The 17516-nt window shown below is 42.7% G+C and overlaps 1 protein-coding gene across 1 annotated transcript in view; it reads left to right on the top strand.

Annotated features, from left to right (window-relative positions):
- The window catches only part of LOC109475261 (helicase domino-like), a 63567-nt gene that overhangs the window by 43273 nt on the left and 2778 nt on the right, over positions 1–17516 (top strand). Inside the window, exons 40-56 of the mRNA XM_019775861.1 lie at positions 756–791; positions 1280–1436; positions 2394–2617; positions 3048–3221; positions 3689–3745; positions 4250–4386; positions 4908–4961; positions 5313–5460; positions 6138–6239; positions 6719–6889; positions 7447–7636; positions 8039–8220; positions 8691–8822; positions 10240–10368; positions 11469–11621; positions 12419–12553; positions 13692–13811. Of these exons, the coding sequence (XP_019631420.1) occupies positions 756–791; positions 1280–1436; positions 2394–2617; positions 3048–3221; positions 3689–3745; positions 4250–4386; positions 4908–4961; positions 5313–5460; positions 6138–6239; positions 6719–6889; positions 7447–7636; positions 8039–8220; positions 8691–8822; positions 10240–10368; positions 11469–11621; positions 12419–12553; positions 13692–13811 (2301 nt within the window). The remainder of the gene's footprint in view (positions 1–755; positions 792–1279; positions 1437–2393; positions 2618–3047; positions 3222–3688; positions 3746–4249; positions 4387–4907; positions 4962–5312; positions 5461–6137; positions 6240–6718; positions 6890–7446; positions 7637–8038; positions 8221–8690; positions 8823–10239; positions 10369–11468; positions 11622–12418; positions 12554–13691; positions 13812–17516) is intronic.

Genomic DNA, 17516 nt, shown 5'->3' with positions numbered 1-17516 from the left:
GTGTTAGTGTAACTGTACAGGGCTCGAAATACCACTGGAGCTGTGCAGATATTTATGCACAGGTCCATGCACTGGGTTTATACAAAAATACAGGTGTATGCAGATTTTTATTAGCTCTATGAAATATAAAAGAAATAATGGCAACAATACGTCGATGAATTTTAGACATCCAGGTAAAACGATACGCCAAAAACAGTTACTCAAGCAACTGGATATGATTTTGGAAAATCATATCCAGTTGCTTGAGTAACTGTTTTTTGGCCTAATGGCAACAATGATTTCTGAACAACAAAAAAGATTTCGAGCCCTGTATATTGAATTTTATATAGAACTTTATACGCAAACTCGTGCCCTAAGGCTAGTTGCAAGGGAAAACAGTATTGCCGAAACTGAGCGAGAAGACCACTTGAGGGACCGATGACATCTGAGCAAGATGGCCCAGTGTAAGAGGAGTCACCATGGTAGCCTCGGGCATCAAACCTCTGCCCCCAAAAAAGAACCCAACACACACATGAAGAGTAGGAGTGATACATGTACATGTAGCTTTAAACAACACAGCAGTTACATATAGATGTACAAAGGGTAGGTTCAGTGTGATATATGCTTATATGTTGCACTGTAGGGCAGTTATAGCGGCTATACAGATAATAAAACACAAGAAACACAGTCTACATGTACATGAAATGAAAGCAGCCATGACCAGAATGGTCTAGTTTTGTTGAAAGCTGACACGTTTTGCTCCCCTTGATTCCCAGGTTTACCTCTGTGACATCACCAAGGAGAAGATGCCGGTAAGTTTCCATTTTCTAAAGCTGGTCTGAAAGGGATGTGAAAAAAAGAACAAACATTGCTGATTTCAGTCCTCTAATGAGGTGTAGCAAATGAAGCTTCAAGAACTGTCTTTTATTGCTGAGGCAAGTTCATGTTGTAAATTGGAAGGTGGGAAACTAAGGATTGACCCGTTCAGAACTCATTTTTTCCTAGAACTAGCACAGAGTGGCACTCGCTGCCACCAAGTACATTTGGGGAATCATCACTAGATAGCTTTAAACTACGACTGTCACTGTCACAGCAGTTACATTATATGGTACATGTACATGTAGATGTGCAAAGAGTGGTTGTACCAAGTCCTTGGGTATTACGGTTACTGTAATACATGCATAACTAGCTGCCACCGTTCTGTGTGCCTGCAAAGCTGGTGTGTTACACTTAAGGGCAGTTATACAGACTATACAGATACAGAAGAGTAACGAAGGCTGTGTACATGTATGTTATGCAGCTGTGGTCGCCGCCCACCCCACCCCAGGATGAGAATGACGTGTACATGGACCCTTCACACAACTTCCTGTACCACCCAGCCACCATATCCGAGTCCCAGCTGCCTCCCATCTACGTCAAGAAGGACCACAAGAGGGTCAGGCTAGACCCACATGCAGGTAACTACACCTTGTTACTGTTACTGGGTGGCTACGCAGAGACAGCCATTTCATTGTTAACAGCCCAACAGCTTCGGCTATGGCTGAACAGTCCGTTGCCATTCTTGCAAAGGACTGTTTAGCCAAATCTGTTCGGCTGACCATGGTCAGTACTGACCAAAGGAGACCATATATTCCATCTTGCAGCCAAGGGCTGAATTTTGAGGAGCTTGGTACAATATTCGTAGGGCTGAATAGCATTAGCAGGGTTGGACAAGTCCCATTGCCCACTTGCCCAGGGCAAGTAAAAGTACTGTTCGGGCAAGTGAATATCCCCCTGTACTTGCCCGATTGGGCAAGTAATTTTTTTTTGGATGCAAAGTATAACCGCTATGGTGTTTGGAGCAAAATTACTCATCTTTTTGCCAAATTGATATTATATTAATGTCCTTTCGTCAGAAAATCCATTGCAAGTCTCAAACCACATTATTTTGACAAATAAAGTATGCAGCATTATAATCTCTAAAATAAGATGCTGGTAGTAAAAATGCATAAAAAGGTCATATATTTTGGGCAAGTGAAAAGTTGGTTCGGGCAAGTGGAAATGACCATGTACTTGCCCGATAGGGCAAGAGGATTTTTGAAAACTTGTCCAACCCTGATTAGGGTCTGGAACTGCTGCCGTTGAATGCTAAGGTCGCATTTGGCACCTCTTTCACGCTTGAGAAAGCTAAGCTGTGTTGAATTTTAGTCGAGGAACTGTACACAAAGGCTAAGTTGTAAAATTTGTTTCTGAGTCAAATTTATCGTCTTCATAGTGATAATTATGTTAATTGGTAGCCTCCGAGTGGCAAACTGTCAACTCCCCTGGCATGCTATCTGTTGTTGTATCAGTAAATAAACCAGCAGCAGAAGGCTAATTAAGGGATTTTTAGAATGTTTAAGAGTAACTAACATGTTCTTCATCTCTCACCACAGCTCGGAAGCACAAGGTTCGTCGTGGCGAACACCAGCCCCCGCCGCGCTCGCTGTTCGACCGCCCGACGGCCGCTCTGCTGAAGATGCGTCGCGAGGCCAAACAACAGAAACTGAAGGGTCTGATCCGCCCCATGAAGCCTGTTCCTGTCGTGAACAGACCCATGATCGACACTAACCAGGACCATCCGGAGTGGCTTATCAACGAAGACTGGGCACTGCTCACGGTAAGGGTGCTTTTTACTCACAAAAACTGTTACTCAAGCAACTGGATAAATTTTAAAAACTCTCAGGCGTTTCAAGTAGCATTTATACTACTTTTCGTTAGTGGCCAACATTAGTGGATGCGATTTGAAACTTCTTGAACAGTTTTTCAAGCTCGAGTAACAGTTTTCTTTTCTAACCTTCATCGACGATCCATATAAAGAGGTATCAAAACCTGAAGTTCTGCTGCAGTACTCATTTCAAGGTCACATCAAGACCTACCCACCTACCAAATATTTAGACAATCCATCCTTGCCTTCTTGCATTATCCCCACACACACACAAATGCACGTACAGACACACACACACAACTCTACTGGAAGCATAACCTTGACAAATTCAGACAATATATGTGAATGAAATAATATGATAAATCATTTCCTTCCCCCCCAGGCTGTTCAGCAGATGCTGGAACTCCCCCTGAACCTGATGGTGGTATCTCCCGCCCACACCCCTAACTGGGAGCTGGTGAGTGACGTGGTGAACAGTGTCAGCCGCTCCTACCGCTCACCCAAACAGTGCAAGAACCGCTACGAGAGCGTCATAGTGCCACGGGAGGAGGGCAAGGTGGGTGTTTCTACAGTCTACTTTTGTGTTGTGGTCTGCTGGAATGTTTTTTAGTCAAAACTGCCTAAGAAGACCACTCATGGGACTGACAAAGCTGGTCTATCACAGTCAAACCTCTCTAAGAGGACCATCCCGGAGACTGACAAATCCAGTCTATATCTGTTTGATTTCACTATTGGCAGGGTTCTTAATGCTTGTGTCAGAAGGAAAATTTATCTATTAGTAAGGGATTACCAAAGAGTGGTCACATTGGCCAGGTGGTCTTTTTGTAGAGGTTGTCTCTTGTACAGGTTTGAACCAAAGAGATACAGAGGTACTAGACATGTACAAGTGTGTCTACCTGCAGTACACATATTGCTCAACAGGTGGCTTCATTGGTGCACTGTGATGTAAATGCTGAGACTGACTAGTTAGGCAGAGTGCATTCAAGGATTTACTCTTATTTTACCTCTTTTTTCTCCTTGCAGATCTTGTATGACACCAACCCAAGCAAGAAACAAAAGAAGTCCAAAGGCATCTACAGGGTAAGCTGAGTTTGTCTTCTACATTTTAGTGTAAGACAGCAAATTTTACGTGTCAAATGGCCAAGTGGTAAGACTGGCAGACATGAGATTGAGTGGTCACAGTTTCGATTCCTTGTATTCCTGGCTGGATGTTTTGGATAGGGATTTTTTTTCTGTAAACACTTCTTTTAGAAAAATTGCTGTCTTAAGTCTACCTCTAATGCAAAAGATGTCTAAAGTCTAGCTCTAATGAGGTTTATTGAGGAGGAGGTTTATTGAGGAGGAGGTTTATTGAGGAGAAGCTCTCCTTTAGCTGCCCACCCGAGGGTGGCAGCTATTCTTCTAGGAGAGGGAACATAAGACATAACAGTACATCACGTACAATTACATATACATTTACATTACATAGTATTTTAAAAGAAAACAAGTGTGTAACATCGTATGTGCTCTACTTAACGATCTTGACGATAATGCATAAAGATGTTGCCAAAAGTGACGACTTTTTTTTTCTTTTTTTTTTCTCAGACGAAGAACAACCGGCCGATGAGAACGAGCCAGCTGCACGCGAATGACAACAACGCGGAACACTCGCGTGTCTTCTCCGAGAAGTTTGATCTGATGAAACTCATGTCCACCAAACGCTCGCCCACTCTCAAGCAAGTGTAAGTCACACACTTTGGGAATAAGGTAGAAATTAGATATAAAAACCTGCAACTGCAGAGAACTAGATTGTAGGTAAATAAAAATAAAAAGTGAAAATAAACAACGCAAACCTGATGAAACTTATGTCCACCAAACGCTCGCCCACTCTCAAGCAAGTGTAAGTCTCAGTCTTTGGGAATAAGGTAGAAATTAGATATAAAATCCTGAAACTGCAGAGAACTTTTCTAGATATTTGGTAAATAAAAATAGACTTTTAACAATAGTTGTGTCTTCCAATTTCTAATTGTATGTCTGGAAAATTAAACTTTTTAAAGCTGTTTTAAGAGTAAGTATGTCACTTAGCTGGTGGCTTATCTATTAAATCATTCATCCATGAAGTAAAAAGATAGTAGTGATATGAAGAAAATTCAGCTGATGAACATTTTGTACTAAAGTTTCTGTTATTCTTATAGTATGACAGGGAAAGTGGCTACAGTATTTTGCTTAAGGTAACTAAGTGTGTTTCCTTCTCACTTTGCAGGCTGGTGAACCCATTCCAGAAGAACCCAAAACATGCCTCCGTCTTGCAGGAAAGGTGAGTTTGTCAGATAGTTTTACTACATAAGATTTTAGCTGGTGAGTACTGCAGCAGGGGGCTAGTCCACTGGTAGTGGTGTGTGTTAAACTCCCATTCTCTTTCCCAAATGCTGTATCTTAAGAAGAGAAAGCACTATCTATCAGTTTTTAGTATGACTTGGCAGGGGATCAAACTTAAGACCTGCCGAATTCAAGGCAAACACTCTTATTATACATTGTCAACATGGAATATTAATGTTAATACTTATCATGGACACATCAAACTACAATTTTTCTGATAGCTTAGGTAGGGGTACTCATTGAAGTCTTGATTGTGTTGTTTTAATTGTATGTTGTATTTGCTTCACAGTGGCATCAACTACGACAAGCCGCTGCCTCCGGTGCAAGTGGCTCAGATGAGGGCAGAGCGTATCGCTCGGGAAAAGAGACAACAGCAGCAGCAGCAACAGCAACAACAACAGCAACAACAACAACAACAAGCCCAGGCTGCCGCCACTGTAAGTTAATAGTACTTTGGGCAGCAAAAGTTTGCGGTCAGGGAATGTTTTAGTACTTTTACATTGTACGTGTTACATTTGTGGTGGCGGCAGGTACAGTAAAAAGAAAGTTGGCAAAGGATTTGTTTACGGTAATGATAAGTTTGTGGTACAGAATTGAATGTTAAAGTAACACAGAAAAAAATTGTGATTTACAATAGCATTAACTTAAAAGCTAGCTCGACAGCGTTGGAATACGTAGCATGTTGGCAGAATGTCCTATGCCTGCTCATAACCCAGGTATTTCACGGTTTTCGTTGGTTGTTCAGTGAACGTTGCATCTTTTCTGACACAACATTTGAAAACTATAGACGACAAGTACGACCTTAAATGAGACTTTCTGCAGAAGTGCTAAAGGACAAGTTCAGTAGGTTCTGGTTAGGATGATGTGTAAATGTTTTGCGTACATTGGCTTGAAGTGATGATTTTTACGCGTTAGACTTCTGACTTGCCGTGAACGACAAGCACTGGGTACTGATCAAGCCAAGAAAATGTAACATTGTCTGGCCTTTTAGTAGCTAATTGGTACCCAGAAGAAAATGTCACAATGTAGTGAATTGTTGTCACAATGTAGCAAATTATTGTCACAATGTAGCAAATTATTGTCACAATGTAGCGAATTGTTGCCATGTCCCCAGGCGGAACAGCAGCGACAGCAGCTGGTGGCTGTTGCCCAGCAACAACAGAGGACTGTCACCGTCGCACAGCCAGTTGCCACGGCAACTACAGCAACTGTCATGGTGAGGCTTCTGCTTACTTTTTTTACTTTCTTCCTTACTGAATACAGTACATGTAATGTTCTCAAAACAATTATGTGTGCACTGTGCGTCCCTTCATCTTCCAGAAAAATTATTTTGATATGGAGGTTTTGTTTGCTTGTGTGTCTAGTTATGCATGTAGTTAAAGACAGTTCCCCATTGTGTCTATTTATGAAAGACTGTTCTGTGCCAAAAGGTGTTTATCCAGCAGGACTTCATGTCCTATGTTGACATCTAGAAATTTTTGCCATTGACAACAATGAAGAGTTACGTTTTTAAGTAGCATCCACTACTTTTGGTCAATTTGACAAAAAGTAGTGGATGTACTCGAAACAGTTTTCAAGGTCTATTCAGATGAGTTACTGTTATCTTGTGAATAAAGACACTGATATGAAAATGGTTTCAATAAATCAGTGCTAGAACTATCTAGACTGTCAACCTTTTTCTTGTTTCCCTTGCAGCAGTCCGGCCAGGTGAATAAGATCGCTGTGGGCACCACGAGTCTGACGGCTGTAACCATGGCAAAGGGCAGTACAACCAGCCTAGTGGTGAACCCTGCAGGGGGTCTGAACGCCAACACCTTCGCTTCCATCAACAAACGCATGAGCCTCAGTCAGCAGGGAGTCGCCACTGTGAGTTTTAGCATTTATTCAGGGCTGGAAATACTTGGTACATGTGCACCTTAGTACACCCAAATTTGGAGCTGTGCACCCAATTATTTTTTGTGGGTGCACCAGTTCACCTATTATGCAAAATTAATTTCGGGCCCTGTTTATTACTTCGATGAAAGTTAGGCATCCAGGTAAAGATGAGAAAACTGTTACACTCAAGCAACTAGCTAGATGTTGAAAACTGTCAGATGTTTCAAATACTTTCTGTCAATGACTAATGGGGTTGTCAACTCTTAGGGGTGTGCAATTCAGGATTTGGGGGTGGCTAGGCATGTGTGATGATTTTGTATACAATGCACAGTAAAGGTTCTTGTTTTGGCACAATATACATGTGTACATATAACTTATATAAGCAATGATGTGTAACTTTCTTCACTTTGACCTGAAATTATGGCCGTGTTGAAGAAGACTATGGTCTGAGCTTATGCCATAAAAACAAAAATAATACACATGTATACAGCATGTGAGCTTGACATATATTTGATTGATTGATTGATTGATCAATTGATTGATTTCAGCCTGGCACCATCACAACAATCTCCACCCCGGTGCGTACCACCACCCGTCCGGCCACCACAACGGAGGTAGCAGCCGTGCTGGCCAGCCAGGGCCGAGTGACCGTGGCCACCACTGCGCTGACCAACATCACCACGCTGACCAGCGTCCAGGCACAACCTGTCACTGTGGCAGCCACTGTCGTGTCAGCAGGTAAGCTGCTTACTTTATCCTCTACCAGGCTTCAGGAGGCGGCTGGAAAGAGTAAAAATTGGCCAAATAGAGAGAGATAACATGCCGGGGGAGTTGGTCCGCTAGAGAGTACATGTTGCCACGTCCTCGGCATGTTATCTCTATTTTGGCCAATTTCTACTCTTTCCAGCCGCCTCCTGAAGCCTGGTAGAGGCTATGCTTACTTCACATTTCATGAACTACACACTCTTGCATACGGTAGATTTATTTAGCTTTGTAGAACTGTAGTATGTACCAACAGATGCCATGTACAATTCTTGTACAATTGTTGTGCATCACTACCATGGCCACTTCTGGATTTTTGGCTCCCTTTTTTGCTACTACATTTCTGAGGGTTGTTCCTGTGTTTCCTTACTATTTTAGGTACAGGACAGCAGGTTGTTGGCACCACGACGGTCCCGAAGGCCAACCTGACGCCGCAGCAGATCGCCTACCTGCAGCAGAGACAGCTGCAGCTGCGCGCGCAGCAACAGGCGCAGCAGGTGCAGGGGGCGGGGCAGACGCTCAGCCAGGCGCAGCTCAAGCAGGTGCAACAGAGACTGCAGGTGAAGGCGTTAAACAGACTGTTTGTTTGTTTGTTACTTTTGTACACAGATTTTTTTGTTTCTTCTTTATGTGGTGAAAGATTTACACATGCTGTTTTTTACTCCTGTGCAGTGAGATTTTTGTTTTCGGCGTTTTTTTTTTCTGTCATTTTCTCATTTTCTTTCATTGCCTGGTGAAGGTGCTACACATTCTGTTCCTATTGTTTGTTCATTTGTTACCTCTTTGTGCTAAGGCGTTGTTTTCATGTGTGTTTGCTTGTCTGTTTTCTTGTGTGTTTTTTTTCTGTAAGGTACACATGAATTGAATTCAGCTTTGAGAACGTGTTGAGCCTGGCACAGAAATATTTGTGGATTTGTGATCTGTGCGTATTTGTGGATCAGTGTGGATTTCTGTTCTGTCTGTATCAGTGGATTTGTAGGATTTGTGATCTGTTTGGACTTGTGAACTGAGTGAAAGGTTTTTGTTTCAGCAACAGCAGATCAAGCGACTGCAGCAGCAGCAGCAAGCTGCCCAGCAGGCGGGTCTGAAGACCAGCGGCGGCGCTGTCCAGACAGGCGTGGTGCAGGCACAGGTACAGCAGACTGCACAGCAAAGGGTTCAGGTCAGTACAGCACAGGAACAGCAAAGGGTCAGGCCTGTAGGGCACAGGAATAGTAGAGGGATAGCAGGCCGGTCTGAAGACCAGCGGCGGCGCTGTCCAGACATTCGTGGTGCAGGCACAGGTACAGCAGACTGCACAGCAAAGGGTACAGGTCAGTACAGCACTGGAACAGCAGAGGTTATAGGCCAGTAGGGCATAGGAACAGTTGAGGGTACAGCAGACTGCACAGCAAAGGGTACAGGTCAGTTTAGCACAAGAACAGCAGAGGGTATGGGTTAGTAATGTACAGGTACAGCAAAGGGTACAGGTCAGCACAGCACAGGTATAGGCAAGTAGGGAACAGGAATAGTAGAGGGACAGCAGGCGGGTCTGAAGACCAGCGGCGGCGCTGTCCAGACAGGCGTGGTGCAGGCACAGGTACAGCAGACTGCACAGCAAAGGGTACAGGTCAGTACAGCACAGGATCAGCAAAGAGTATAGGTACAGTAGAGGGTACAGCAGGCAGGTCTGAAGACCAGCGGCGGCGCTGTCCAGACAGGCTTGGTGCAGGCACAGGTACAGCAGACTGCACAGCAAAGGGTTCAGGTCAGTACAGCACTGGAACAGCAAAGAGTATAGGTACAGTAGAGGGTACAGCAGGCAGGTCTGAAGACCAGCGGCGGCGCTGTCCAGACAGGTGTGGTGCAGGCACAGGTACAGCAGACTGCACAGCAAAGGGTACAGGTCAGTACAGCACTGGAACAGCAAAGGGTCAGGCCTGTAGGGCACAGGAATAGTAGAGGTACAGCAGGCAGGTCTGAAGATCAGCGGCGGCGCTGCCCAGACAGGCGTGGTGCAGGCACAGGTACAGCAGACTGCACAGCAAAGGGTTCAGGTCAGTACAGCACTGGAACAGCAGAGGGTACATAATAGTAGTCAGTAGGGCACAGGAATAGTAGAGGGACAGCAGGCGGGTCTGAAGACCAGCGGCGGTGCTGCCCAGACAAGTGTGGTGCAGGCACAGGTACAGCAGACTGCACAGCAAAGGGTACAGGTCAGTTTAGCACAGGAACAGCAGAGGGTACCTTAATCTGCATGAAAAGACAGTCAAACTTACCCAAGAAGGCCATCCAGATGACCAAGTTAAAGTGGTCTTCTTGGACAGGTTGCCTTTTTGTGCCTAATAGGGAGAAAAAAATGGCCTCTGTGCGAATTGACTAGTTGATAATGCAGTATGACTGTGTGTGATATTTTGAAGTGTGGAAAAATGCCATCCTTCATGTAGTTTCGCTGGATGGCACTGCTCAACCTTTGCTAGTTTTGAATCAATTTACTGATCACAAACTTTCATCCTTACAGTCCAAAAATCATTAACCACTGGAGAATAAGTACAGTGCACTAGAATGTTGTATGAACTGTACGTTGTTGTTTTTTCCAGGCCCAGAAGCAGGTGGTGAAACCCGTGACTCGCACCATGTCAGAGATGGAGGTTCAGGCTCTCATCAAGAGGCAACAGCTTCAGCAGAAACAGGCTCAAGCACAGGCACAGAGTCAGGCTGCTGTACAGGTAGGACATGGGTGTGTGTGTGTGTGTGTGTCTGTCTGTGTGTCTGTGTGTGTGTGTGTGTTCAGGAGAGATGGAGGTTCAGGCTCTCATCAAGCGGCAACAGCTTCAACAGAAACAGGCTCAAGCACAGGCACAGTCAGGCTGCTGTACAGGTAGGACATGTGTGTGGCTGTCTGTCTGTGTGCGTGCATTTGTGTCTCGTGTCTGTCAATGTGCATGTGGGAACGTGTGAGTGTGTGTGTGTGTGTGTGTGTGTGCATGTGTATATTGGTGTGCGTGTCTGTGTGTGAGAGAGAGAGAGTGTGTGTGTGTGTGTGTGTGTGTTAGTTAATGTGTGTGTCTTCGCTTGTGTCTGTGAAAGAGAGAGTGTGTGTTTGTCTGTCTGTGAGAGTGTGTGTGTGTCTTTTTCTGTGGGTAAGTGTATATCTGTGTGTGTTCTTGTGTGCATGCATGCTTGCGTGTCTTCCTATGTCAAAGGAAGTTGAAGGAAAAGTTGATCATGTAGCACTGACGCCAATACAGTCACCGGTCCTGTTGGTGTTCTGTTTTACTGTGTGCTGAGAGAAACACTTGGATTTTGAGACTTCTTCTCTTGTGGTGGGAAGAAGTTGATGTAACCCTGTAACAATTCATGTTTCTTATCAAAGCTTAGCCACAAATTCTATGTGCTGGACCTCCTCAGATTAAAGCAGTCAGTCCCCTACACATACTTGAAATGGAATCAACCTACATGTAGATCTGCTTTGTTCCAGAACTGTTCATTGCTAAGCAGCATGGCAAATATTTGCATGTATTGCAATTCCAAAAGGCATAACTGTTTGTAAAGCATGAATACACTCTTGAGCAGAAAACTGCTGCCTGCCTTTAAGCTTGTGTGACATAGCTTGCCCTGCCTGTCATAATGTGGGAATTGATTGATTGATTGATTGATTAATTGTTTGTAAGGGATGCAAGCTATCCCTGTAGCACAGCTAGCCTTCACCAAGACCTCATTCATTCATTGATCTCTCTCTATCTGGTTTATCCTCTGTTATTCCTGTAAATGAGGGTTACATATGTTTACACACTGATGATTGATCAACCAATTGTGTCCCCTGTAGGGAGTGCAGGCTACCCCCGTTGCCCAGCTAGCCTTCACCAAAGCGTCAGTGCCTGTGTCGTCCCTGCCTGTGACAGGAGCCGGGGTGACGGTCAGCACAGTTAACGTGGGGGGAGTCAGTGTCAGCCTCACACAGCCAACCAGGGCGCAGCAGGTAAAGGTACATCATGAACATTTTTTTTATATTTTAAAATTTTAATACAAAAATCATTTATTAATATTAGTATGGCATTGCTTGGCAGTCGACTCATAACCAAGAGGTCCTGGGTTTGATCCCCAGACATGCCTGTTCTTGTGCTCTTTGGTAAAGGAACTTCACCCAATTTTTCTCACTCTATGGTCAAATGATGCCCACTGAGCCTCTTGGCCAAGTGTCCTAACACTTATGAGAACACACAAGGATTTTGTGCTGCCAATGTGTGACATAGCAGGTGACTTTAAGAGCAGTCATGGAAAAAAATCAGTTTTAATTTTGTGTAAACTGTGAGTCAGCTCAGGGATTTTCTACGTCTGGTTGCCATTTTGTCTTGAAAAGCACTGACGCCAATACAGTCACCAGTCCTGTTGGTGTTCTGTTTTACTGTGTGCTGAGAATAACACTTGGATTTTGAGACTTCTTCTCTTGTGGTGGGAAGAAGTTGATGTAACCCTGTAACAATTTATGCTGTGGTAACATTTTAGTGCCGAAAAGGCCTGAGTATGATTGTGTCTTGACCTAGAGGTTGGGAGTTGGAGTCCCGGCTGTTGTCGCTCACTGTCGCAGTCCTTAGGACGGGACGTAAAGCTTTGATTCACTGTTTTTGTCGAAAAGAGCTGGAGGAATTTTCTGATACAAATGTACATTGAACCTGTAAATACTGTATGTACTAGTAGTGTCTGTTTAGTGAGCTAAAACTTAGATCAACATCACTTGTAACACGGCACTAAGCTGAGTTGTTCTTCTGTCCTTAGGCGAAGGGTACTTTGCAGCAGCAGCCGACGCAGACACAGATCCGCAGTCTCCAGCTGCAGCAGCAGCTTCTGGCAAAACACAGGCAGCAGCAGCAACAACAGCAGCAGAAGGTCGCATTTGCTGCAGCAGCACAGGTGGGAGACTATTTCAGAAGAACATTTCAGAGACTATTCAGAGACTATTAAAATTTTAGAAGGACAACTCTAGAGTTATTCGTGATAATTGCTGCAGCAGCAACAGCAGCAGCAGAAGGTCGCCTTTGCTGCAGCAGCACAGGTGGGAGACTTGTTCAATCAATGTATTTTGAACACTGATACAGTGTAGATCGATAACACTAACATTGGGAATGATAGAATGATAATTACTAGTATTTGAATGTGATAGTTACTGCAGAAGGAGAAGGTGGCCTTTGCCACAGCAGCACAGGTAGGAGACTGTTAAAGTACAGTCATGAAAAAGACCACCTGGCCATTGATAATACAGTCAAACCTGTTCAAGTGACCAAATCTACATTACAACCATCTGGCCTGACATTCTGTACTCATTGTTCTTGTCAATGTCTGTTTGCAATTAGTCCTCAAGCATGAACTTGATTAACATACAGCCAGATTTTAGTTGTAAAGTTTTAAGCTTTGTTCCAATACAATGGAAACACTCACCATGAACACTTTGAACTACAACTAAGGATTCTGCCAAAACAGTCGATCTCTCAGTCAAATACAAACCTGTACAAGTGACCACCTCTACATCAGGCCACACCAATTTAATTTGTTGGTTCTCGGATTCGCCTCTTCATTTTTTTCTGATTTGCAAACAAAAAAAAAAAATTCTGGTTCTGAATCATCTAAAAAATGCTCAATTTTGCTCCCAACAGTTGAGGAAAGTCCTTTTCTTCCTAGTTGTTACAGTTTTTTCAATCTTTTAATGCAGTGGTTTGGTTAAAACTTCAAAATTCATTGTTTAAATTTTATCCTAGCTTTTTGTGTTGACTTCATGGCTCCAATCGAAGCATTTGGGGCTATAATAGGATGCCTAGGCCTGTTTTTATTTTTATTTTTTTTTTCGCCCTGTCGCTTCATATTTTTTCTGAAAAAAATCCGAGAACCAACAAATTAAATTGGTGTGGCCTCAGGACCACTTAGTTATTGAGACCATTTTTAATGGCCACTCAGATAATATTTTCCATTTGTTGGAAACCAGTGTCCAAATGTAAGCATTAGATGTGGCATTGTAGTGTAAATATCCTCTCTGATGTGTTGCTGATCTGTTTAGGTCCAGGCTCAGGCCCAAGCTCAGGCCCAACAACAGCAGGTCCAGGCTAAACTGATGAGTGCTCAGCTGGCACAGCAGCAGAAACAACAGCAGGCAGCACAACAGCACCAGCAAGTCAGCGTAAGTACTCTTTGTTTGTTTGTTTTTTGTTTGCTAAACTGATGAGTGCTTAGCTGGCACAGCAGCAAAAACAGCAACAGGCAGCACAGCAGCACCAGCAAGTCAGTGTAAGTACCGTTGATTGATCTGTGTGTTCTGTAAAGAATTTCATCAGGTTGGAGAATGATGAACCTCTCGACCCAGCCTGATCCATCGATTTTGATGCTCGGTTATTTTGTTTACTGTTGTTGGTGTTTATGTCGATCTGTACAGGGCACGCCTGTATAGCAGTATATTGTACTGAGTGCGTCTAACCTGTATAAAGAAAACAGAAATAAATAAATAAATGATTGAATAGTGAAGATCTTCATTCACAACCACTTGAATGGTTAACAAGAGTCAACATTTCAATGACTGTCATCTTCATCAGGGCAATTATAACTGGTTCACAGTTTACAATGGAGCCACTGTTAGTTCAAGTATAGTAAGGGCACCCTCACTTGGTAGCTTTAAACAGTGCTTAGAGTTACATGTGGAAAAGTCAGGTATGACTGGTTGTTTAGTGAAATGTAAGAACCCACCAGTCCTTTCAAAAACAAGGGTCATGCCCAGCGTGCGATGGTCTAGATATTACTATCTCAAGTGAGTTACATGTGGAAAGATCAGATATGACTGGTTGTTTAGTGAAATGTAAGAACCCACCACTCCTTTCAAAAACAAGGGTCATGCCCAGCGTGCGATGGTCTAGATATTACTATCTCAAGTACTAAATCACCTAGATGGAGGCTTGGTGCCACCACAGAATGTGTCTGTGAAGCTGGTGTGTTGCACAGAAATGCAGTAACTGTTAGACTTACTATACAAATACAGAACCTGCTTTTGTACATTTCCCTCTGCATCACTTAAGCTAATGATGTTTCTCCCTGTGGGCCCATGGCAGGCGGCGTTGCTTTGCCTCACATCATTACCCAGTAATAAGTATAAGATGAAATAAGTAGATTGTCAGCAACAACTAATTATGTTTCATTTTTAGAGAAAAGTACTATAAGAATGATTAATTTTTATTATTTTTCTGACACTAAGGTATTATGAATATGCTGTATACATATGTACCACCGTACATTTAACATCTTAACATACATAAACGTATGAAAATATATTGGGTGCATTTGGGCACCCACAGCAAAAATTAGGTGCACAGCTCCAAATTTGGGTGCACTAAGTAAGGTGCACATGTACCCAGTATTTCAATCCCGGCTTGAGCTAAATTGATGTTTCTCCCTGTGAGCCCGTGGCAGTCGGTGTTGTTTTAACTCACATCATTACCCAGTAATTGGCACGCCAGCGCGACAGTCTGACATTTGTGGGGCAAGCCCTCCACACATCTGAGCCACTCAAATGAATAACTGCATAGCCTCAATCTGTTCTGGGTCAGTTGGATCAACCATTATTTAACACCTCTAGTGCACTATGCACCAAGTAACATCTAGTGTCAGTGCACAGTAAACCAGTCAGAATTATCCCGATGAAGATGACAGAAGGTCATCGAAATGTCGGCTCGTGAAAAATAAATGGTTGTGATAAAAAGAACTTTGCTATCCAGTCGTTCACCAACCAGTCCTGATGAAATTATGTACAGACATTATTTTATATTTTTAACTACTATGTACTGTAATTCACTTTATGTTCACGGTGGACATGTTCGCGGAACTATATATTCACGGTGGCGACAGGTGCAGGAAAAAGAAAGTCCAGGAATTTTTTGTTAACTGTAATGATAAGTTCACGGTACAGAAGTCAAGTGACAGTGAAAACAGTGAGCATAAAAGTACAGTGAAAAAAAAAATCAGGAATTACAGTATTACAATGTGGCCAATACCTGAAAAACATGTAGGAAATGCAAAAAGCTAACTACATAAATATATTAATAACACTTAAAAGTGAGGAAAGATATACAAAGTGCTTTTCCTAAGGGCAAAACATGAGGGATTATGTGTTATGCAACAAATTGTTTGATGTGAGAATGCATTTGACAAAGGAGGGAGTCTACTTCTTTCTTCTGCCTTCAAGAATATCCACAGCAGACATCAGCATACCAGTAGTTCGATTCCTGTTCTTTTTTATGTGATCTAGCTTCAATAGACTTACAGATAATCTTTCACAACATCTGGTAGCCTGTTCATGGTTTTTGCCATGATTTCATTGTAGGATTTCCTGTCAACAAGATAATTGTATCTACCAGTAACTCGGGGGCATTCCCCACGTGTATACTCCTTTATTCCATCCCTGTACGTAGGCGTAGACACAAATAATGGTAGTGTCTTCAGGGAGAGGTAGTCCAAAGGAAATCAAGCAACTGGAAAAGCTCTGTAGAGTCAGACGTTTCATGTAGCATCCGCTGCCTTTCATCAGTGACCGAAAATGAGTCTGAAGACAACTGTAAGGCCTAGGGGAAAAAAATGTTGTGTTTCCTGTTTCCTGACCAGACCCTTGAAAAAAATGCCTTTTTGTTGTGGACCCCTGCAAGGGACATAAATTTTTCGAGCTGATCAACCTTTTCTAGCTCCATGATCTGACACTTAAGTAATGAAACATTGTACAATCAGTTTTCCAACATTGACATTGAAACTACAAGTTTCCTCATGCAAATTTTACTTAACTTTGTTAAACTGTATTGTACAAGTTGGATCACCCAAGTCTAAAAACGAAAAAAGAAAAAAGACAATCCCTACCTACCGACTATTTTTTTCAGGACTGGAACAGGAAACACAACATATTTTTCCAAGGCCTAACCTGTATATAAAATTAATGACTGGATGTTAATTGCATTTTACTGTGGGTATTTGTCTTTCATTGATGTATCCTCCCTTTAGATTTGGAAGAATGAGGAAGACATTGATTGTCTCTTTTCAAGTGTAAATAGACTTATAGAGTTCTGCCACAAAGCGTCGAGGTCAGAATTTGTAAAGAGGCTAGCAGTCAAGAGAAAAGGCTCACCCAGGAATCGGTCCAAATTCAACTAGCAATTTCGTGTTTTAATTGCATTAAGATATTACGATTGACGTCAGTAGGCATCTTCAAAGACACAGAAGAATTGTCTCAATTGTTGCCAATTGCATCAGTCAATTCCTTACTATTTTGTGTAGGAAAACCGTAGAGATATGCTCATGTACAGTATGTGTAATGCCTTCCCAAATGCGTACCTGTCTGCAGTGCTAAATTGAATTTGTGAAAAAGAAGTACATGGGAATAAATGTTAAAGAGAGAATGTTATCACCAAAGAAGTTGAAATATCTAAATACTGCAGATTTGTGTCTTAGCACTGACAGAATTAATTTTGAATTTTTTTTATGTCTTTGGTTGGAGTTCTAAGTTTTGATCCAGATTGTACTGAAGAGAGTAGACTTCTCTGACAAGTTTTGTTTTGGAGCTCAGCATGTAAGGCTTTCACATCAGTTACTGCTGTGGCTAAATTTACATTTGTACATTGACGTCATGCACAGTGACAGGAGCTACCCAGGGGTCTGTGTTTGGCAGCAGAGAGATATATTCTTTTAACAACATTCTTCCTGTTTTTGCATCAGAAAAGTGTGATATCAACCTTCTCCCTGCTGCCTTAACACTTCATCAATGCAAATTTGGTGCCAAATGGCAGTCTTAGCAGGCTGAATGTTAAAAGTAGGGCCTGGTATAGTAATAGAACACACTTACAAATGTAGCTTACAG

The sequence above is a fragment of the Branchiostoma belcheri genome, unplaced genomic scaffold (assembly GCF_001625305.1).
Source record: "Branchiostoma belcheri isolate BF01 breed outbred unplaced genomic scaffold, Haploidv18h27 scaffold33, whole genome shotgun sequence".
Lineage (NCBI taxonomy): Eukaryota > Metazoa > Chordata > Leptocardii > Amphioxiformes > Branchiostomatidae > Branchiostoma > Branchiostoma belcheri.
This window is presented reverse-complemented; position numbering and strand designations above follow the sequence as displayed.